Here is a 22,749-nt window from a genome sequence, read left to right on the forward strand (position 1 = left end):
GAAGAGAAAGCAGTAAAGTTTATTCATATAAGGACAAACTTTGTGAGTAGAATACTTTGGAGTTCTTGTTAGTCATATAGTTGAAAAATTAAATCACTGACACAAAAACTACTAAGCTTTGTGGGCTGGAGATTAGGATAATAGCTGGAAGGTGCATAAAAAAAAAAAGGAAAGGCATCGTGCAACCATCCTCAAACCTATGCTTTGGTATCTTCCTTGGCATATTATTGAGAGTTTACAGACTGTAATTGGTTTAAATTATTCATTAGAGAACTCATTTTAAAAATCTAAATTTCCAAACTGAAATTTGACATTCTATAATAGAAATTATTGTGATGTTGTACATCAGTGTTTATAATATATATCTTTAAAGTGTCTGAGGAGGTAAAAAGTGCAGCTTTCCTCAAAGAATCCTCTTATAATTTGCACTATGAATTCCAAGGATTGTAAGAAAGTGACAAATATCAGGCAATGCATGTTTTGTTCTTTTTGACAGCAGTCCTATTAGTTTACTCATAAGAAATCAAACTCACTTTAGAGTTTTGTGTTGACAATGAACTGTTCTTTTGGCTCATGCTTAAAAATATTAAATTAGTATAACAAATCATGCTAAAATATCACTGGAGCCAAACTAGTTCTTTTACTTGGATTTAAAGGTTGCCTAGTTATAACAAATGTTTTCTAAATTAAGTTATTGTATTTTTTTTTCCAAAATAAACTTTCTGAACAACTTTTGGTTTCAGTGTCAAGTCAGTATTTTTACAATTACGCCTGGAGTAAAGAATTGGATCAAACTCAATAAATTCCAAGACTGACTCTGGAAAGACAGCCATTAAACTCTTCTGATGGTCTGTAAACCACCAGAATTGAGCTATTCTATAATTAGGACAATACTATTATTGTGCAGTCACTTCATTCAAAGCAACCAATGGCTGTCTATCTCATAGTTTACAAATCCTGCTGGTAAATCCAGACATTACTGTGCTTGTTTTGAGGGAAACCTGAGTTATTAACTCAGGATGCTAATTCTGCAGTCAATCCCTTCCTTGAAGCCTTTTGCTTTTAAGGAAAGGCATTTTGGCACTTAACATTAAATTGTCACTTTGCAGGTACACTCAAAACAATCAACATAGGAGTAAACTCTGTAAAGTCCCTTCGTTATCAGGTAAGCTAAGGGCTAAGTGGGTTTATTAGGTACCTTTAGTTGATACCAATCATCAAAGTTTGGGGAAGGAGCAGAGGGTAACTTTATAAACCCTCAAATGGAAATAACTACATAAACCCTCAAATGGAAAAGAGCAAAGATCAATCCTCAATGAGGCAACTCTAGGATGCCTTTTAATACAGTCTTTGCGAAGCGACACCACAGGCACCCAATTATTCCAGGCGTTCATCACCTTCTTCCACATCTTTCAGGCTGAGAACTTCAAGGGTTCCTTTGCCTTTGGTTTCACACCGGATCAATTCATCGATCTCCCGGAAGCAGCCTGGATCCACAAGGCACACCTGCAACATTAGCACTGTATTAAGACTGGAAAGGCCATATCTTACATAGAACTGCCCTGCTGAATAAGACCAAGGTGGACCCATCATCTTTCTTCCCAAAGTAACTTACAGGTAGTCCTTGACTTATGACAGCAATTGGGACTGGACTTTCTGTTGCTAAGTGATACGGTCATAAAGCTTGGTTGCATCGCTTGGCAATAATAATCCTTGCCATCCCAATTGTTGTCGTTCCCATGGTCATAAGGAAAGGGAACTTCCTTTAAGTAACCAAGTCACTGGGAAAACTGGCAGGAAGTTGCAAGTCTTAAGTGGCTTGCAAGTAGGTTGGTAGGCAGGTAAGTGGTTGCTCTTGAGTGGGGAAAGTCACGAGGAAAGCTTGGAGATGCTGCACAAAGGTGTGAGGGAAGCGCAGGGAGGGTGTGAGAAGGAGGCGTGGCAGAAATCAGGCAGGGGATGTGGGAGGGGAAGATTTATCCCAATGACTTGTGACTTTCCCTACCAGCTTTCCTATTGACTTTTTTTTTTTTTTTTTTAAATTTGATTTATATGCCACCCTTCTCCGAAGACTCAGGGCGGCTTACAAAGTGCTCAGCAAGACTTTCTGGAAAACCTGGTGTTCTGACTTTGGCTTCCCCAAAAAGCACGAAGCAGAATCCTGGTCCCGACAAAACCCCTTTTATTAATGGAATGTGAATTCCTCTTATTCACATTCAGCAAAGGCCTCGCAACCAGTCTTTCAAAGGTGAATTTATGACCACAGACCTTATCTAGCTTGGAAAGCTGCCATGTAAATATTTTCCAAACGCAGTGCTTTGCAAGGAAAGACTTGGCATGGAGTCTCTGAGATTCACAGACAGATCTTCACACTCTTGCACTGACTGACCGACCGAATTGTTTCCTGCAAAAGCCCACTCCACTTTTGCTCCTCTTTTATTTGCTATGGGAGGGGCCATTCATTGTCCACCTGTGGCCTTACTTCCAAGTCGACCCTTGTTCTTTAACTGTTCCCTCCATCTGGCAACTCTGCGCATGCGCACACTGGGAACAGGCTCCAGCTGTTCGTCTGCTTCACTGACTCTAAAGGCAGCTGATAGCTGGCATATGGCCCTGGCCCCCTCTGCGCCTCTGACACAGAGCCCTCATCAGAGCCTTCCCTAGACTCCAGGATTGGCCCATGTTCCTCCCCAACCTCCTCACTTTCAGAATCTGCTGCCAGTTCCACTGGCCATTGGCAGGCCACAACAGCTGGCAGAGAAGGTCACAAATGGCAATCATACATTCATGGGGTGCTGCAACTGCTTGAAAGGGCAAGCCCAATGCTAAGCAGTCAGATTGCGATCACATGACTGCTGAGGTTCCGGAATGTTCAGACCGGTCCTTAAGGACCGGTCATAACCACCATTTGTTCAGCACTGTCATAACTTCAGAACAGTTGCTGAACAAATGGTCATAAGTCAAGGAATACCTGTAGCTAGATGCTTGCAAGAACGAGGGTATAAAAATGATAGTCATCCCTCTATTTATTCCTATTACCTCCCTGACCATCCCTCTGCTTTTACTCTCACTACTGTAGTTCGGTGATGTTTGGCTCTAATGGGGCAAAGCCATTTAACAATCTCCCTTTTCTATGGGTATGCTAGATCTCTTCTTAAATCTTCTAAATCACTTGTATGGTGATATGGTAGCAAGTTATACAAGTAGCCCTTGTTTAGCAACCATTTGCTGTTACAACACTGATGAAAAAGTAATTTTATGGCCAGTCCTTGCACGTATAAGAGCTGTGGTGGGCAGTGGTTAGAATGCAGTATATACTGCAAGCTACTTATGCTGATTGCTGGCTGCTAGCAGTTCAACTCTCACCAGCTCAAGGTTGACTCAGCCTTCCATCCTTCTGAGGTCAGTAAAATAAGGACCCAGATTGCTGGGGGCAATATGTTGACTCTGTAAACCGCTTAGAGAGGGCTGTAAAGCACTGTGAAGTGGTATATAAGTCTAAGAGCTATTGCTATAACATTTGCAGGTCTGTAAAGCAAAAGGAAGCTGCAGTAAGATCATAAGCACAGTTGCGGTTTTGCTTAGTGATTGCTCCACTCAACAACTAAATGGTTGCTGGTTCTATCTGTGGTCACTAAACAAGAACTACTTGCATATTATATAAATTTCCTTGTTTTGAATTTCTTGCTAGTTTCATGTCACTCCAAATTTTTGCAATGTGATAATTAGACCATCTCTCACTGTTTTCACCATTCCATGGTTAATTTCATAAAGCTGTTCTGCCCCCCACAAAAAAGTGTTATAATCCTGTGGGTATTCTGATTTGCCCCTTTTAGAGGTTTTACCAAGGTATTTTTTAAATGGAATGGAGAAAGAACATTAAATTGGACTGGAATATCTATATATTGCACTTCTACCCAACTACATTAAAAACCCAGATTGCAATTCACTGAAAGTTGCCAAATTCTTTTGAATTAGAAGAAAAGGGAAGTGCAGATGGTGTCACAATGAAATCTTTGCAGCATCCCTGTCTTTTGCTGAGGTCTTAAATGCTCATATACCGAACTGCCTTATGGCTGCATACTTATCCCAATGCATTTTAAAACATCTTCTGCAAGAACTAGTGAGGTTTCCTTCATGAGCAATCATGAAAATAACTGCAGTGTAAAGATCAGTCCTTATTTCTACCCTCCAACACATCAAGTATAAACCTTCTTGTATAAAACCAAAGGGACAGTAATAGTTTTTTCCCCAAACAAAAAGACCAGGGAAAGGACACTGGGATGCTTACAATTTCCAGCTGTTCATCAAAATCCTCACTTTCGATTACTTTGATCAGTGGCTTCAACTTCTCTTTCAATCTCTTGCCTTCTTTCCGAGGGAGGATGAAGCGTAGCCTCATGTGTGCCCGCTCAATCTGCATCGTCTCCTTCAGCTGCTTGATGACTTCCAAAGCCTGCAGAGGAATCCAAACCAAAGCACTGATTTTTACATTGTTATCCTGCTCCCCTTGGGGAAAAAAACCTGGAAAAACATAGTCTCTTCACTTCTGATTTCATACTTTTAGCCATATATGACATTTGTTTGGCTGAGAATTGTTCTCCTGAGCATACTTTTTATATCCAAAACTAACCAGCAGGGCAATCTTCCATTCAGTCAAATGGAGCTGGTGAGAAAACTTTTGCTTTTTCAGAAGTAAGAATTGCATTGCAAGCACGAGAAGTACAGCAGTACTTAATACAGCACCTAAGCATTGCTATAATTCATTCTACATGGGGCTGCCCTTTAAGATCATCCAGAAAGTTAAAGTGGTCCAAAATGCTGTGGTTTGCTTGTTTGCTTAACAACTGTGGTACAGCCACATTAGACGGTTGTTAGTGGAGCTGCACTGGTTACCAGTTTATTTCCAAGTGCAATTCAAACTGCTGGACATTCTCTATAAAGCTCTATAGGCCTGCAGCCTACATCTGCTATTCTTAGATTCTGCCTAGTGAAAGCAGATGACCAGCTGAACATCCCCTCCAATTGTGAGATGGGAAGCATTCTTCCTTTGCACCAACCTGACTTGTGAGGCAAGAGTAGATTCTACTCTTATGTCCTTCTAAAAGCTAGGGAGAACTTGCCTTTTTAAAAAAGAAATATGGAGATCGAATTGTTGGTGGAATCATTGGTGCCAGAATATTACGGTATTTTATAGTACTTGGTCACGTTGTAGAATAATTTTAGATTATGCCTCCAAATGAGAGTCCACTTGGCCTTAATCCCTATTGTGAGACAGGCAAAACAAGTTGGAAATAGATAATGATCTTTCTTGCAATGATTTCAACTTTATGAAACTCTCTTCCCGTTGACACCCACTTACTATCTTGACAGCCATATCTGACAAAGGATAGCAATACAGTTTTGATTTTTAGATGTTGCAGGACTGTTACTGTTTTCTGTGCAGTTTCTCCACTATACCCAAGTGGTTTTACTTTCTCATAAGTAAAGGCTTAGTTTGTATGATGGAAATTTTAATATTTTCCAGAATTAATATCTTCAGGATTTAAAAACGCTGAGTTTGAAAATATGCAGACATACAATGATTGGCACAGTACTGCGTTAAAAAGAGACATTGCAAGAAATTCTACAAAATGGAATGCACAATTAATGTTACCAATCTATGGGTTTAAGCATCCTTCAGGTATCTGCAGAAGAGAAAAAGAAGCAACTTTAAAAAAACAAACAAACATCTTGCCTGTTTATTTGGTGACAAGTCAACTCAAGCCAGATGATCAGGTACCGTGTTTTCCCGAAAATAAGACCCTATTTTATATTTTTTTGAACCCTGAAATAAGCAATTGGCCTTATTGCCATGCGCTCAAAAGCCCGGTTGGGCTTATTATCAGGGGATGTCTTATTTTGGGGGAAACAGGGTATTCCCTATTACTTCAAATTAGTACAGGTAGCCCTCAACGTATGATTGCAATTGGGACTGGATTTCAGGGCATAAGTCATCATGGTCCTAAAATTATGTACCCATCTAACCTGGTGTCAAGTGCTTGAAATGTGATTGCATGACCATGTATTGAGTGTTGGGCACATTTTATGATGGCCAGAAGTATTTTAGAGGCAGTAAAACACCCATTCCAAACATGTCCTAATTTTCAACTATTGTTTGAACTGCCATTAAGTGACTAATCATAAGTTGAGGACTACCTGTAAAGAGAAAAGCTACAGTGTCTCTTCATGCTTAGAATTTGTAGGCACAAAGTGGCCTCCTTCGGAGATTATCTACCTGCTGCTTGGTACTTTTCCCAGGCTTGACTGAATAATGTATATCCTTCATAGCTCTTTCAATAAGGATGACTGTGTAGGGTCTCTTGGTTTCTGGATTGACACATTTGTCTGCAACAATGGTTGCAATGTCACGAAACATCTGCTCCAGCTGAGTGTGGCGTTCTTTATCAGAGACCTGCAATTCCCCTTTGGTTAGGATCTGAAACGAAGAAAAGTTTATTAGGACTCGGCCTTTTCCAAATTCAGAAGATGTTTTATGCATTGTCATCAGAATTCTGATTCAGCTTTCTAGACTGTTTATAAACCTTAGAAGAACGGCTGTCCTAAAGAATCTCTGCAAATTACAAAGTAGAAATACTGAGTTCCTCATATTAAGTTTCACTCTTGGTTATTACATGGAGATGTCTGTATAGTTTTGGGAGCAGTAATACAGACTGTCTTGGGCCAGTCACTTTCTTTCAGCCCTATGAAGGAGGCAATGGCAAACCACTTTTGAAAAGCCTTGTCAAGAAAACGGCAGGGGCTTTTCCAGGCTTGTCATTCTTTCAGGATTTTGTCTTCCCACCCTACTGTACAATCTGAAACCTCCTAATACTCTCCCATCCAAGTACTAAGCAGCATTTGCCCTGTTAATGTTTGGCAATGATCCAAGGCTGAGTAAGCACTGCTATTAACAATAAATGTAAAATGAGCATTGACTGTTAACCATAAGAGCTGCTTTGCAGATGGGAGGCAAACAATTTAATTAATAATAATATCAACAAGGCTATGGAAGACCGAATCTTTAAATCAGAGAATAAGCTGCATAACATTTTAACCTTCTCACAGAACAAGCAATATGGGATGAAGCCATGAAAGAAATGTTTTTTTTTTTTGCTTGAGTTCAATTTTCGAAATATTTAAAAAAGAGTCAGTGTACTATAACATTGGACTAGGACTGAAGAGCCAGTTAAAGCCCATTCTCAGCCATAAAAACTCCCAGGCTGATTTTGGGTGAGATCTTATTATATTTCAGTCCAAATCACTTTAAATAGTGATCTCAAGTACCCTAAACCAGTGGCCCCCAACCTTTTAAAGGGCACCAGGGACTGGTTCTGTAGAGAAAGGTTTTCCACGGACCGGAGGGGGCATTGTTTTATGTGCTGCCTGCATTCCACAGATGGGGCTTCGCTTGTTTCTGTGGCCCAGTTGCTGGCATGCCGCGGCCTAGTGCTGGTCCACAGACCAGGGGTTGGGGACCCCTGCCCTGAACACTGATCCAAGGCTGACCTAAACACATAAAGGGATTATACTTCTACTATCTATTTTTTCTGATATATTGTTTGAATTGCCTTTAAAAAGTTGAAGATAAAATTAGACAAAAAACATTACTTTCGCACAATTTCAATACCTACTGTTTTGCAGATTTCCGTCTGATCATCTGTGCCAAAAGCTTTGACAAGGTCTTCCTTCTTTGCCACTTGACCTTTGGAGACATTCACAAACACTGAATGTGTCTGCAATACTTCATCAAGGTCCTTTTCACTAGAAAATTAATTTTACTTGTTAAGCACATCCTAAATCATGCATACAAACAACCAAAATATTTAGATAAGTCTTGTTTAACCTATATTGATTACTGCTCTTTAAAACTACCTTTGATTCTATTATAATGGCAGGGGAATCAAATTAAACTGCTACATTCCATAAGCAGGATACTGTAGTGAATAATTGCAGAGTTCTATCTGGCAATGACATATTGTCAAGCAACAGTTGTAATCAGCTAAAAATATTAGTTAAAGAAAGCAATACTAGTCCAAAGGCTAAGTCCTATCTGCTATTTACCAGTAAACAGGTAGCCATCCTGAGCTGAGCCATATTAACTCAGTAATTACTTAGTGGGGTTGGGCCTCCATTGAAAGAGATGATTGTAATTTGCAGCTCCTGTTCAAGCAGCAGGTTGAAGATATGGTTTTAGTAGCTTCACCCAAATTTGGTTAAGTGCTGCAGCTTCAACACTACTTAAACCAAGATGCCCTGAAGGCAGTATCTCATGTACTGATCGTTGGGCTATGTGGGAATGAATTCAAAGTTACATGTTGTGAGACTACCTTGTCAGTATACCATTCTGTACTGGTTGCTAGTTTCCATTTTAACCACTGCATTCTAACCACTGAGCTGCAGTGGTGCAGTGGTTAGAATGCAATATTGCAGACTAACCCTGCCGACTGCCGGCAGTTTGATCCTGATTGGCTCAAGGTTGACTCAGCCTTTCATCCTTCATGGTAAGTAAAACGAGGACCCAAATTGTTGGGGGACAATATGGTGACTCTGCAAACTGTTTAGAGAGGGCTATAAAGCACTGTGAATGGGTATATAAGTTTAAATCCAGACCTAATTCAAAATGTTGATTATTTCCTTCAAAGCCATATGTCTTTTCAAAACCAAATCTACCCATTAAGTTTTCCAAAGAGGACCTCTTGAAAATTCTTGCCCTGGAAGAAGTGTAGGGGGACGGGCTAGATGTTACAAGGCAATAAATACATTGCACAGATTTATATTTTTTGGTTTGCAGTGCAAACAGGGGAATAGAAACCTACATTATTTAAACAAAAGTTTACATTATTTTTTACTTGGGAGTGAGTTCTATGTCATAAAATTCTTTATCATAACTGTCAGAAGGATGACAATTTTGAAAAGGGTACATTCACATAACTAAGGCAAATTATTTAAAGAGTTACGTATTGTATAAAACTAGAACAAAACATGGTTAAGACAAAGCACCTTCATCATATTTTGTTCCCTATGTTAATCATTTATTTACTTTGTCCTGCATTCCATGTATCATCCAGCTTTGAAAGAAGCTACTTTGAAATTGTCATTTTTCCCAGTTTCTAGCACATATATGGGGATGTGGGTAAAACATGGGGCAGTTCCAGCTGCTTTGTTCTCTCACACTCATGGTACATGTGACTGTATGGTGAAACAAGATCAGAAAGGAAGTGCAGAAGGCTTAAATTTGCCTATACCTTTTGCAGTGGCTCAGTAGTGTTTTATTCTTTACTTTATTTTTATAACACAATTAAATGAGCAGGATATTTTCACCACTTACTAATAAACAGGAGGCAGTGTATGAACACTTTCTTGTTTGCTGGCAAGTTGTAAAACTCCCAAGAATACATATAATAAATTCTGCCCATTTTCAGCTGAAGGGAGGTTCATGAAACTTCTCTATTGAGCTAATGATATGTAACAACTTGTCTCTCTAGTCTGAGAGCTCAAAATAAGGAAGGTTTATGTGACTGCTTAGTGACTGAAATCTGTTCTGAAAGATGACTCCATTTACTGTAACTGGGGCAGCCCTTGGTCAGTGCCAAAAGAAATAGGATATCAATTTATCTCAAGCCTTAGAAGCATTTTTTTCATGTCACTGATGGGCAGCTATATAAATTGAAATAAAACATTCATTTTATTCTATACTATGTATAGTGTGTATACACACACACACACACACACATATATACATATATACTATGTTTCCCTGAAAATAAGACCCTGTCTTATATTTTTTTGAACCCTGAAATAAGCGCTTGGCCTTATTGCCATGCGCTCAAAAGCCCAATTGGGCTTATTATCAGGGGATGTATAGTACATTCTATACTAAGCCCTTCTGATCTATTTCCTTATTCTTTATCATACTACTCTGTGTTAATGTTGTTCCAGGAACTGCAGTTAGCAGACACTACTTAAATAAATAAGATGAATACGATCAACCCAGGGATCTCTCCGTGATGTCTAAGTGCCTGGAGACGGTATAGGTCTGGATGGGTAGCAACAGGCTCAGACTCAACCCCTCCAAGACTGAGTGGCTGTGGCTGTGGCTACCGGCATCTCGTGATCTAGTATCCCCATCACTTCGGATGGGGAGGGAGTTGCTTACTCCCTTTGAAAGGGTTCGTAATCTTGGCGTCCTCCTTGACTCACGGCTGTCCTTAGTGGATCATCTGACAGCCGTGACAAGGGGGGACTGGTGTGCTGGTTACGCCCTTTCCTAAACAGGGATGCCCTCCGCACAGTCACTCATGCTCTCATCATTTTTCGGTTGGATTACTGCAATGCCCTCTACATGGGGCTGCCCTTGGGGTGCACCCAGAGGCTCCAGCTGGTCCAGAATGTGGCTGCACAGGTTGTTACAGGAGCCTCCCGCTACTCCCGTGTAACACCTCTCCTGCGTGAGCTGCACTGGCTGCCGGTGGCCCTTCGGATCTGCTTCAAGGTGCTGGTACTTACCTATAAAGCCCTTCATGGCATGGGCCCGGGGTACCTGCAGGACCATCTCCCACCGCCCAGTGCGCTCACATAGGACTGCCCTCCTCTGGGTGCCGTCAACCAGACAATGTCGGCTGGCGGCCCCCAGGATGAGGGCGTTCTCTGTGGCCGCACTGACTCTCTGGAATGGGTTACCCACCGGGCTCCGGATGGCCCCTGACCTCCGCAATTTCCGCGCCGAGCTGAAGACATGTCTTTTTCAGCAAATTCCCTGATCTGCCACGAGGTTTTTTAATTGTCTGGGGTTTTTAATTGACTAATTTTAGCACTTAGATTGTTGTGTTGTTTTTATTTTGTGAGCCGCCCCGAGTCCTACGGGAGAAGGGCGGCATATAAATTTGAAAAATAAATAAATAAATACGGAAGTGTAAATACTGTAGTTGATTTATAACAGAAACGTGGTTAGAGTTTAAGCCCTGCAATTTGCACATGCTTAAAAGTAAATATTTTTAGCCAAGCTGCTAATTTAGAGGAGTTGCAAAATTTGGGGTGGGGTGGGGGGGGAGGAAGGAACCAACCCTGGATTTATTGACTGATTATTTATTTAAGCTAGTCTCGCACTGTGTAAACGAGGGAACTCTGGCTTTGTCAAATGTCAGCGGACACGACGGGAGTTTGCTGTTCCTCTCCCTGCGGCCCCAGCCCCACTCACGCGCCGCTCCGCCAGCCCATGACTTTGTTCCGATAACAGGCAATCTCAAAACGCTTCCCCGCCCGCCGGATCCGCACGACGGCCACATTGGTGAGGCGAATCTGGTTGGTCGGCGTGAAGATCGCCATGACACTCCAAGTATCGGCCGCCGCTGGACAGGATAGAAGCCAACAGCTGAGTCTCTGCCGCAAGCTCCGTTGTGACGACACACGTGCCCAAAATCTCGCGAGAACCGACTCTCCAAAAGTCCGTCCTTAACTCAGTCGGGTGGGAAACCAATCCCGAGGAATAATGATTCCTCGTTGAAAAGTGTCCTCTCTGGGCTTACCAAGAGGGACCGCACAAAAAAACCGAGGTTTACAAATCTGACTTCTTTTTTGCGGAGGTTTGATCAAAAAATGCAAGTAGCACAGATTGTTTTTAGTTTTTTTAACAAAAAACAACCCCCCCCCCCAAAAAAAAAAATAGCCAGCACCGTTGCTTGGGAAGAACTGTCTTCAAATCCTTGAACTGATGATCTTGGACTTGTCGCTGTGCACATTTATACAATCGTATTTAAACATAGTTTTGTTTAAATTGTGCCGGATCTGAGTCGGTCACCGGGACTAGAGGTTTACTTTTCTTGCCAGAGGCCCACACTCTGCTATAGAGAAATTCCCTGAGGAGGGGCTCCAGCGTGAGTCCGAAACCTTGGAAAACTAAACCTCTGGTCCGGGTGATCGACCCAGATCGGATCCTGCAACATTATCCTGGGGAAACGTACACTCGCCTTCATTCGAGTTTATATTGTTTCAATGTACTAGTCAGTTGCGGTTTGTTCATACCCCCCAGACCCAGAAGGCTATAGAATAGAATAAAATAGAATAGGAATGGAATAGAATGGAATGGAATAGAATAGAATAGAATAGAATAGAATAGAATAGAATAGAATAGAATAGAATAGAATAGAATAGAAGAGGAAGAGGAAGAGGAAGAGGAAGAGGAAGAGGAAGAGGAAGAGGAAGAGGAGGAATAGAAAGGAATAGGAATAGAATTAGGAACAGAACAGAACAGAACAGAACAGAATAGAATTCTTTAAAACCATCCATGGCTCAATGTCTCCCCTCCCCCCCCCCCCATTCCAACGTGAAGCATTTAGGATCCGTGTTATTTTTAAATGCATGGATTTTCGAATCTCCTCTCAAACTCTCCGATACACTCGATTCTGGAAGCGGAAGATGCTTCTTTATTTCTTGATTTAAAAACACGCACGCTTCGGAGGGAGAGAATTTTGCAGCGATCACCGGTGCTGGAGGAGGGGGGACTTTCTTTTCAGCCACTGAGAGGTTAATGTCCTCTTCCCAGCATGCCGGGGGTGGAAGGGTGCAAAATGGCTGCGCCTGGGAGCTCGTGGGGCGAGTGATGGGGCTGCTTGGGAATAATCCCCCCTCCCCAAGCGATCCCGAGAGAACCAGAAAAACATTGTTCGGTAGGATCGGGAATTGCTGCTTGGAAGGGAAGACATGGGTAAGTCCTCGGAGGCGAAAAAACTTCCTTAATTGTGAAGGGAGCCTTATTGGGCTTAGATGCGGTTTATTCTCCAGAAAGCATGCAAAGGTTTTTGACAAGCGACGGATCCTTAAACCTTTAGCGTATTTTATTCACACGGAAGTCCTGGAGCGCGCTGAAGATTCAGGATCTAAAAAGTCACGAGTTTCTATCATTTCCATAGAAAATGAACACGGTTTACTTGGAAGTCTGGTTGGGCAAGGGCCGCGGTGGAAAGTTTCCTGTGAAAATAAATAGGACGATTTTGCAAGGTTTACTTAAACATTGCGTGAAATTTAAGAAAAAGTACTTGTGACATTTTCGCACAAGTATTCACTCGTGACCTTGTATTCCCCCTGTCAAAATGTATTGACTCTTCCTTAATTAGGAAATATTAATTTATAAAAATTATATTTTTCTTATTCCTGTAATGGCTCTGGATGGCTTACAAAAGTACAGTAAAAATAATAGTACAAGTGTAACTAAAAATATAAAACACAAGAAAACCAAACAGTATGGTCAAACCTAAATACATTATGACAGAGCTCTAGTGGCACTTTATTTCATATTTATTTATTCAATTTATATGGCTGCTTATCTCAAATATATAAAAATATTATAATAAACCAATCAGCACAGCATGGATCCTATCCCCCTAAAAGCTGTTGATGTCAAATATCTAGCAGGGCCCACAATGGATGCTCTACTGATAATTACTTAGGAAACAAAAATGAAAAACTCAAGCGGCAGTATGATTGAAGCCCCAATCTTTTGTATGTGCATTTGACATCAGTACACTTATAAAAATAGTGTGGTTTTGACAAAGCTGCAATCATCGTGCTTCTTTTTGATCTCACTGAGGATATGACTTACAGATGATACCAGATGATGGAAAAATATCTGGGTATAGTAATTGATTGCAAATGGAATATGAGCAAGCAACTTGAGGTTGCTGACAAGGAGGCACATGCAATTTTAGGACTGCATCAACAGAAACTGAATTTCTAAATCATATTAAATAATTGTTCCATTCTTTTCTGCTATGGTCAGATCATTGCTCTAAAATACTGTAAAAGGCTGTGTAAAAGGATACCCAAAGTGGGTATCACACTTTGAGAAGGATTCAGAGAACTTTGAGCAGGTTCAGAGAAAGTCAAGAAAAATGATCAGGAGACTAGAAATTAAGTCCTGTAAAGAAAGGTTGAAGGAATGGCAATTGATGTTTTAGTAACATGTATCTGAGATACTTTAATTTTGGCTCCTGAGTTGAACAACTTGTTGGATTTGATGTCCCTGCCAAGCAGTACAGTTCTAAGATTGTTACAATGATTCTGCCACTTTTAATTTGGTCTGAAGCATGTTTACCAGAGAGCAAATTTCCATTAATCCTGATATCTGGCTTTTATAAACAATAGCATTTTATTCTGTTGTGTTTCAGATACTCCTGCAGAAACCTGGGACAATCTCCATGCTCACTTAACTTTCCTTTGGCTGAACCGATTTTACCTCTATTCATGTGCAGCTTTTGGAATCAGCCTTTGGTTTTGCTTCCAGTTCCTCAACAAAGCCAAAGAGCAGGTAATTTTATTCTCATTGTGTCTAATATTTTTAATTCTGGTAACTTCAGCCTTGATGGAAAGACGATGGAATCTCTGTGGTTGTGGCCTCCTGAGTGCTCAAGCAGTTGAGAGATTAAGAAACATTCAGTAGCAAAAAATCCAGAAAGTATTTGCATCCCAAAGGGGGCAAATTCTTCCCATCAAAAATGTACTACTATCTTCTGCAGGTTTATTCAGAAATTAAACTTTTTGAGGCAAACTACACAAGTATACGGTAGTTGTAGTTTATTGTTTTTTTTCTCTCCAGGGAATGAAATTTATTTATAGAATAGTATATATATGGTAAATTATCTGGTACATAGAATATCTGGAATGACATGATTTTGGCAAACATAGAGCCAGGATTAGGGTAAAATACAAATGTTCTGAGGATGTTCAGTAATGACAAATTGATATGTTATCCTCTCAGTATTATTGGATGATATTTCTTGCCCGGCTATTTAATTTCTCTTGTTCAGGTACAGGATGTATTCCTCTGAAAGAGAAAACTTTCTTAGATAATGCTGTCTTTCTAACTTGTATATCAACTGCATTGAGGGGTAAAGTGACTATTTAATGGCACCAGGAAAAAAAGAGACTAAGTTTATTTCTGGGACTCTGTTGTTTAAATATTTCCTTTGTAGAACAAAAACCGCCTTGCAGAATTAAACCTTCCTAAAATCACAGCTGCTGAAAAAGAACAGCAGGATCCAAGCCTTGACAAAGTCCATGTAGCCGGAGTGAAGGTATTCTATGGTTCCCAGACTGGAACAGCAAAGGTAAATAGTTCATTAATCCAGCAAGAGATGAATTAATTTATCTTGCAACCATATCTTTTTTTCTCCTTTCATTGAATAGAGGTAGTTGACCATTTTCAGGAGAAAAAAAGCACACTCAGAGATGTTTTTGGTTAATTCGTATCTCCAGAGCTTGGCCCTTTTTTATCCTAATTTGAGAGCTGAAAACCTGTTACTTATAAAGAAATAATTTGAATATGAGATTGTTTTGGGGTGCAGTAAAGTGGTAGTAATAGTGGAGAAAAGACAAGAAAGGAAATTTAAGTCCAATGTTTCCTTAAGTGGTGAGTAGTTATACTCAACAACTGGATCAAAATGAAAGGCTTCTTGGCTGCTACAACCAATGCTTGAAGTTGCAAGTATCATGTAGCATTTCCAGTATTAGATTTGCAGTACAGAGATTACAGTTCAAATCCTCATTCAACACTGTCCAAATAATTTTCAGCTAATAACTCCTTTTTCATCCAAGCTCACTGGGATTTTAATTGAGGAATAAAGTACCCTTTTGGGCATATGTAGCAGTTGTCCTGTATCAGACCACAGAACAGTATCCTGAACTATTCAGCAAACCAACATGGTGGTGCACAGAGTTTTCAAGGTCCTGTTGGAGAGCCACATTTCTGTCTCTTTCTAGCAAGAATAAGAGGAAAAGGGCCACAGTATAAGATTGATAAGCAAAGTGTGTGTGGCTGATCATAGATAGCATAGAGAGTAATGGAATTTTAGGGTTGTGGAGAGAGTTGTGTTTTCTTTTCATTGTGGTAAGCCTATTTTTAGAGGATACACTGTAATCTTAGAATTTTTCCATTTGAAAGACATTATTGTTGATTTTTGATAAGGAATTGCGTCCAAAGATTTGAGAGGTTGCGTGTGGCAGGTTGCCCATCTCTGCTTTTGTGAGCTCCCACTCCAAGTCCTTCCGAGTCCAGTTCAGAGTGGAGATTTTTCCTTCCAGTTTAGATACATTAATGTTTATGTATGGGCATCTTCAATCACAAGAGCTGCTGGAGTCCACCCATTTCAGTGCTTTCCCACTGTCAAATACTGGAAGCAGCCTCTAAGGTTTTGGTCTTCTTGGGTTTCTCCTGATGTCTGCAGTTCTTAAATAGTGGTGGGGATTATGTGTTAGACCAAGCTGCTGTTTCAGTGGTAAACCCTGAAATCTCCCTGCTTTGCACCCACAAACCTCTAAAAAAATTGCAAGAGATAAGACTGAAGCAATTTCTCCTTCATAGATCAATCAACAAATCACCTAGTGTGGCTTTCTTGTATGAAACAGATCTTCACTGTTTTTTTCTTTGTCTCTAGCGGTTTGCACTGGTACTTACTGAAGCTGTTGTCTCCATTAATTTGCCAGCAGAAATTATTGATATGCAAGATTATGATCCAGATGATTCTCTCATAGATGAGGTTTGTACTTCATCTCTTCTAGCCAGAATGTCATCTGTGGGTCCTCATGGTTTGATGGCTTCTGCTTTAAGAGCAAGTAAAAACTGTGGCCAGGGGAGCTGTGGGTGGTGCCTTGCTTGGAACTGGATGAACTGAGGATGGTGGTTTATGCCTTTATCATCTTTTTTTTTTTTTTGTCTTCAAGTCAGTTTTGACTCCTGGCAATTGCCTAGACAAATCCATGCAGTTTTCTTGGCAATTTTTTTCAGAAATAGTTTCCATTGCTTTCTTCTTAGGGTTGAAAAAAAAATGACCAATCCAAAGTCATCCCACTGAGTTTGTGCCTAAGGCAGAATTAGAACTCTGAATCTCTTAATTTTTAGCCCAGTGCCTTTAACCAAACTGAGCCTCTCTATTAGATTACTGCAATTTGATCTATGTGAGGCTGCCTTGAAACCACACCAAAATTTCATGTGATCCAGAAGGCATCAGTATACATACTTAATTACCATATTTTCCAGCGTATAAGACGACTTTTTAACACATGAAAATCTTCTCAAAAGTTGGGGGTCGTCTTATACGCTGGGTGTCGTTCTCCTGTAACCAGGCAGACCAGTCCGAAAGGCTCTGACGAGCCAAGCTCTGACGATCCCAGCTGAGTTGCCTGGTAATCAGGCAACTCAGCTTGGATCGCCAGAGCCATGTAAAAGGAGAAAAGTTTTCCCCCTCCAGCTTGCTTACCTTAGCTGCTAGTCGCAACACTTGCCTTGCTTCGCTTGCCTGCAATCCATTCCATCAGCAAGCCTGCAATCAAGCAGGCAGGGAGTTGTGGACTTCAACTCCCAGAATTCCTCAGCCAGCAAAGCAAAGCTGGCTGAGGAATTCTGGGAGTTGAAGTCTACAAGTCTTAAAATTGCCAAGGTTGGAGACCCCTGTTCTATTGGGTAAGTTTTTTCCCCTTTGGGAGCTTTAAAAAAAATAGTTAATTGGGGTTTTTTTTAGTTGTTCTTTTTTAGACCTCGCCATTTAAAGTTTAGGAAGTTTTAAATTTAGCTTTCATATAAAAATAAAAATAAAATAAAATAATATTTGTGCAGCTTTCTGAGATTTAGTGTGTTTCTGTAGTGTTTCACTCTAACTACAGAAACACACAAAATCTCACAAAGCTGTATGTGGAATTTTGTGTGTGTAAAGTGTGAAAGTTGGGTTGTGGGGCTTTTTGTGGCTGTGTGAGGTCCCTGCTTGTTGCAGGGGCCATTTTGGGTCTAGCACAGTTGCTTTTACATTGTGGGTGAGCCAGTTGATGTTTTTTAATTTTTATTTGGTGTGCGTTGGAAGAGGGGTAGTCTTATATGGCGAGTATAGCCCAAACCCTATATTTTAACAGGAAAAGTAGGGGGTCGTCTTATACACCCAGTCATCTTATATGCCGGAAAATACAGTACATTATTGGTATATTATACCTCTGCTTCGGGAGCTGTACCATTACCAGTAGATTTCCAAATGCAATTTAAAGTGCTAGTCACTAAAGCCATATATGACTCTCAGCTTGGGGACTGTTTTTCCATATTAGTTTCTGTCCATACTACCTAGACATCAAGGGAAGCCTGTTAAAAATCCCCATCTCCCAAGAAGTATCGTGGTGGGCAATAGTGACATTTTCTATAGCAGTATCCTACCTTTGATATAACATGGCCCTGAAACAGCAATTACCTCCAGCCTTATGGTCTTCCAGATACAGGAGAAAAAATAGCTGTTTTAGAGGAACTTTTTGATTAACTATATACAGTAGAGCCATTTTCCATAGTTCTATAAATGTAGCCTTTTATCTCTAGCTGTTGTTTTAATTTTATTCTAAACCTATATTCTGTTTTTACTATGTAAATTTTGTAAATTGCCTAAAGTATGGTTGATTTCAGATGGACAGATTAGACAGAGACAGATGACAGAATCAATGTCCTAATGGTTAACAGCAATAACAAAATAACATTTTAATTGTTTGAATATATCCTCAAGTAAGTATCAACTCTTAGTGACCTGATAGACCTTCTCCAGAATGGTCTATCTTCCATCAAAAGAGAATAATATTCCAAATAGTGAAGTTATTTGGGAGAATTTGAAGAGAAAAAGGCTACAAAACGTCTCCTTTGCATGAAAAATGTCATACTAATAATATATTGAACAGTTAATAGTTTCATATCCTTTAGTGGCATGCAGAATCTGAGAAGGAATGAGTGAGAAGAATTCCTTTCATCTGATGTTAGAGCCAAGCTCTTCAAAGATGAGATACTTTGAATGAAATTTTGGCATTTCTTTTTTTTTTTACTATGAATAGTAAAGAACTGTGGTTGATTTAAATGTTATGATAGACAAAAAAAAAAAAACTGTTTTCCTTTAACTGTTCAGATAAGCAGCCAGAATATCTGCGTATTCTTAGTTGCCACTTACACTGACGGCAGACCAACGGAAAATGCTGCATGGTTCTGCAAGTGGCTGGAAGAGGCGGCCAATGACTTCAGAGTTGGCAAGGCATACCTGAAGGGCTTGCGATATGCTGTCTTCGGTTTGGGAAATTCAGTGTATGCTGATCACTTCAACACTGTGAGTATGGCTTTCCCTTTTTTAAAAAAAAACCCAACACATCTGTGCATGTTATTGATACAGTTTTTTCTCAAGTTACGACCACTGTGGAGCTCAAAATTGTAGTTGTCATTGTGGTCATAAGTCAAAACACTATAGGACTATAGTGTCAGTTTTACAACCATTTCTACAATGGTTGTAAAGCAAATCAGGTGATATTTCAGTATCTTCTCCTTTTCAACAAGTGACAAATATAAAAAATTATATGGAGTCAGTGGAAAGCCATGAAATATAATAGTGGAGCATGAACATTATTTTCACTTTAAAGAACATGTGGTGAAATTGCAGGTTAGAAGGATAGCTGGAAAAAAAGTTATGTAGACAGAAGAGTATTTTTTCACTACTTTGTCACTCTGACTATGAGATATCCAGTAGTGACTGTCTTAGATCAGGGGTGTCAAGCTCAATTTCATTGAGGGCCGCATCAGGGTTGTGTTTGACCTCGTGTGGGCCGGGTGTGTGTGGCCAGCTTGATGTCACTCGTGTTGGGGTGCCTGTGGTGGCCCAAGGGCTCTGTCAGCAAAAACGGGCTCCCGAGCTCTGTTTTCAGCTGCAATGGCCTACTGCAACCCTCTGCCGGTGAAAATGGAGCTGGGGGAGGGGCTGTGCGTGGCCCTCAAAAACTCAATTTTCAGCTGGCCTGGCCTCCTGAAACCCTCTGCTAACGAAAATGGAGCTTGGGGGATCTGCGCATAGCCCTTGCAAGCTCCATTTTCGGCTGGGCTGACCTCCTGCAACCCTCTGCCAGGGAAAATGGAGCTCAGGAGGGACACATACGGCCCTCCCGAGCTCCGTTTTCTCTGGCAGAGGCACCACGGCCTGGTCCTTTGCTGTTTTTAGGGCAGCCTGGCGGGTCAGATCTAAGCATCAGGCAGGCTGGATCCGGCCCCTGGGCCTTGAGTTTGACACCCCTGTCTTAGATGTTGGATTAGTGGCATCTTTACATTTGACAGATAGAAAAATGTGTGTATTCTGTTTGATTCTCTAGTTACTTCCTCTAATACTTCTCCCGAGTCTGCTATTTAATATGGTGGCTCTTCTTATGGGTTTAGAGACAAAAGGGGTGATGGAAGTGATACAGGAAGAAGGAAGGAGGTGGGACAGATTCCTCTGAACTTGAAGCTTTCCAAATATGCCCATTATGATTAGCATCTCTTGCCTTTTATGACCCAAACATTGCCTCTCTGCCTCTTTTTTTCCCTACAGGTGAGCAGGAACGTTGACAAGTGGCTATGGATGCTGGGTGCTCGACGCATTCTGTCATGCGCTCGAGGGGACGGCAATGTGGTGAAAAGCCAACATGGAAGCATTGAGGCTGATTTTGAGGTTTGGAAAGTCAAGTTGCTCACGAGGCTTCAAGCTCTTGCCAAAGGGGAACAGAAGGCCTGTAGTGGGAAATGCAAAAAAGGGCCATGTAGATCCAAATCAAAAGTGAGCCAAGAAGCAAAAGAACAAGAGACCTCAAATCATGTGGAGAAAGACGTAAGTGGAGAGGACTGATAGAACTCTATGATTTTGACTCTGTTGCTGCTTTTATGTGATGAACCTCATATCTATCTATATGTATTACAGAACAAACTAGGATCTTTTTTTACCCTTCTTTTGGGCAGCACAATGGTTCCATAAGTCTGAGAATTTTCTCCATCTTTTTTTTTTTTTTTGCTATTCACGTTTCCTCCATTTCCTTTGTGCTCCAGTATTTATCTTCTTCCTTCACTTGTTCCAGTGAACAAGTTTCTTATTTTTTCCTCTTTTTTACTGCGGTAGAATCAAACTTCCCAAAAAACGGATTATTTAGGTGCTGATTCCAATCCTGCTCAATACAGGAATCCTGCTTAAAGAGTCTCTAACACACATGTGTCAAACTTAATCGTCTCATGTGACATATCACAACGTTTTTTTGCCTTTGCGGAGCAGGGGTGGGCTTGGCCTGTGTGTGATGCATCTGGCCCACGGACTGCCAGCTTGACACCCCTGCTCTAACAGATATCTGATGTTCTTCATACTCATTTTACCATCCTTCAGTCTCTCTCCATGCCTTTGTTCCTGTCCCACAATTTCTTTTACTCTCTAATGTTTTTCCTGCCAGTCAAACTGATAGTTTGCTTCACTCAAGAAATTGTTCGGTAGTGGGAACCTTCGTAAATGCTTCATTGTAGCTGGGTTTACTACATACTATACACTTTGCATGCTAAATCAGAGTTGGTTGGGCTCGTATCAGTGGTGAAATCCATTTTTTTGTACTACCGGTTCTATGGGCGTGGCTTGGTGGGCATGGCAGGGGAAGGATACTGCAAAATCTCCATTCCCACCCCACTTCAGGGGAAGGATACTGCAAAATCTCCATTCCCACCCCACTCCAGGGGAAGGATACTGCAAAATCCCCATTCCCTCCCCACTTCTGGGGGAAGGATATTGTGAAATCTCCATTCCCACCCCACTCTGGGGCCAGCCAGAGGTGGTATTTGCTGGTTCTCCGAACTACTCAAAATTTCCGCTATCGGTTCTCCGAACTGCTCAAAATTTCCACTACCAGTTCTCCAGAACCTGTCAGAACCTGCTGAATTTCACCCCTGGCTCCTGTTCATACTAAGACAGAAATCATTGTATAGCAACCATTATGATTGATTCATATAGTTTTCTAATCCAAAAATCAGACAAACCACATTGTACCTTAGAGATCCTTCAAGATTTATTTTAAATTTTCTGAGTTTTATGACCCATGGAACAGGTAGATTTTGAATTTGTCTCCTCCAGGCCTATGTCTTTATGAGGTGTATTATACTGGTTGTTGCTAGACAGACTTCTGACCACTTTCTGGGGAAGGCATCAAAGAGTGTCAGTGCTGGACATAAGGACAACTCAGTTGATAACTCATTAACTAGAGAATGGAAACATGGCTTGTGCTTTCTCTTTCCTTGTTTTGCATGTCAGGAGGAGGATTTCTTTGAAACCACAAGCGAGGAGGAATCTGATATAGAGAATGGTAGAGGTGCAGATCAGGTTGTGGATGTTGAAGATTTGGGCAAAGTGATGGGCCAAATGAAGAAATCTCAGGTAAGGAGAATTTTGCCCTTGATCCAAATACCTTTCTGTTTGCACATGTATTTCTTGACTTTTGACCATTCAGTCCCCCATTCAAAGTTACAACAGCGTTGAATGCATAATGGTTATGACTGGTCCTTGGAACTCCACATGAGCGTGATCTGGGTGCTTGGCAACCAGCTTGCGATTACAACCAGTTACAGTGCCCCATGATCGTGTAATTGTCATTTGCAACTTTTCCTTCTGGCTTCCCCAGAAAGTCAATGGGGAAACCAGCAGGGAAGTTTGGAAGTTGCTGGGCGAAGTCTCCCCCAGTTGTGCACCCTCTCCCAGCTCCTTTGCTCTTGCGCTACACAAGCCATTTGTATCCACCCCAACCTTCGTCAGGCCTCTCTCTCACCCTCCCCAACCCTTCCCATGCTACCCATACAGCCTCTCCATCGCTCTCTCACAGCCTCGTGTTGTGACCTAGGCTCACTTATTAGTCACAATTAGTCCCAAACAAACCTATTTT

The 22,749-nt window shown here is 41.0% G+C and overlaps 2 protein-coding genes across 3 annotated transcripts in view; one reads left to right on the forward strand and one right to left on the reverse strand.

Moving 5' to 3' along the window:
- Window positions 1–11,420, reverse strand: SBDS (SBDS ribosome maturation factor). Its single transcript, XM_070932114.1, has 5 exons — window positions 11,240–11,420; window positions 7,674–7,803; window positions 6,278–6,478; window positions 4,292–4,456; window positions 1–1,506 (listed from the first exon to the last, which is right to left on the reverse strand). The coding sequence occupies exons 1-5, from the start codon at window positions 11,365–11,367 to the stop codon at window positions 1,378–1,380; spliced, it is 753 nt and encodes a 250-aa protein (XP_070788215.1). The 5' UTR covers window positions 11,368–11,420; the 3' UTR covers window positions 1–1,377.
- A 1,121-nt stretch (window positions 11,421–12,541) lies between these two features.
- LOC139308532 (S-adenosyl-L-methionine-dependent tRNA 4-demethylwyosine synthase TYW1-like) overlaps window positions 12,542–22,749 on the forward strand; it is a 31,007-nt gene continuing 20,799 nt past the window's right edge. The window contains exons 1-7 of one of the 2 annotated variants that reach the window (XM_070932115.1): window positions 12,542–12,745; window positions 14,205–14,344; window positions 15,009–15,143; window positions 16,470–16,571; window positions 18,957–19,151; window positions 20,397–20,672; window positions 22,125–22,247. In XM_070932115.1, coding sequence (XP_070788216.1) covers window positions 12,742–12,745; window positions 14,205–14,344; window positions 15,009–15,143; window positions 16,470–16,571; window positions 18,957–19,151; window positions 20,397–20,672; window positions 22,125–22,247 — 975 coding nt within the window. In that variant the 5' untranslated portion in view covers window positions 12,542–12,741. The remainder of the gene's footprint in view (window positions 12,746–14,204; window positions 14,345–15,008; window positions 15,144–16,469; window positions 16,572–18,956; window positions 19,152–20,396; window positions 20,673–22,124; window positions 22,248–22,749) is intronic. The other variant, XM_070932116.1, reaches the window with a different exon arrangement.

The sequence above is a fragment of the Pituophis catenifer genome, unplaced genomic scaffold, assembly GCF_029215685.1.
Source record: "Pituophis catenifer annectens isolate HBS135680 unplaced genomic scaffold, rPitCat1.0.hap2 SCAF_1, whole genome shotgun sequence".
In the NCBI taxonomy this organism is placed as follows: domain Eukaryota; kingdom Metazoa; phylum Chordata; class Lepidosauria; order Squamata; family Colubridae; genus Pituophis; species Pituophis catenifer.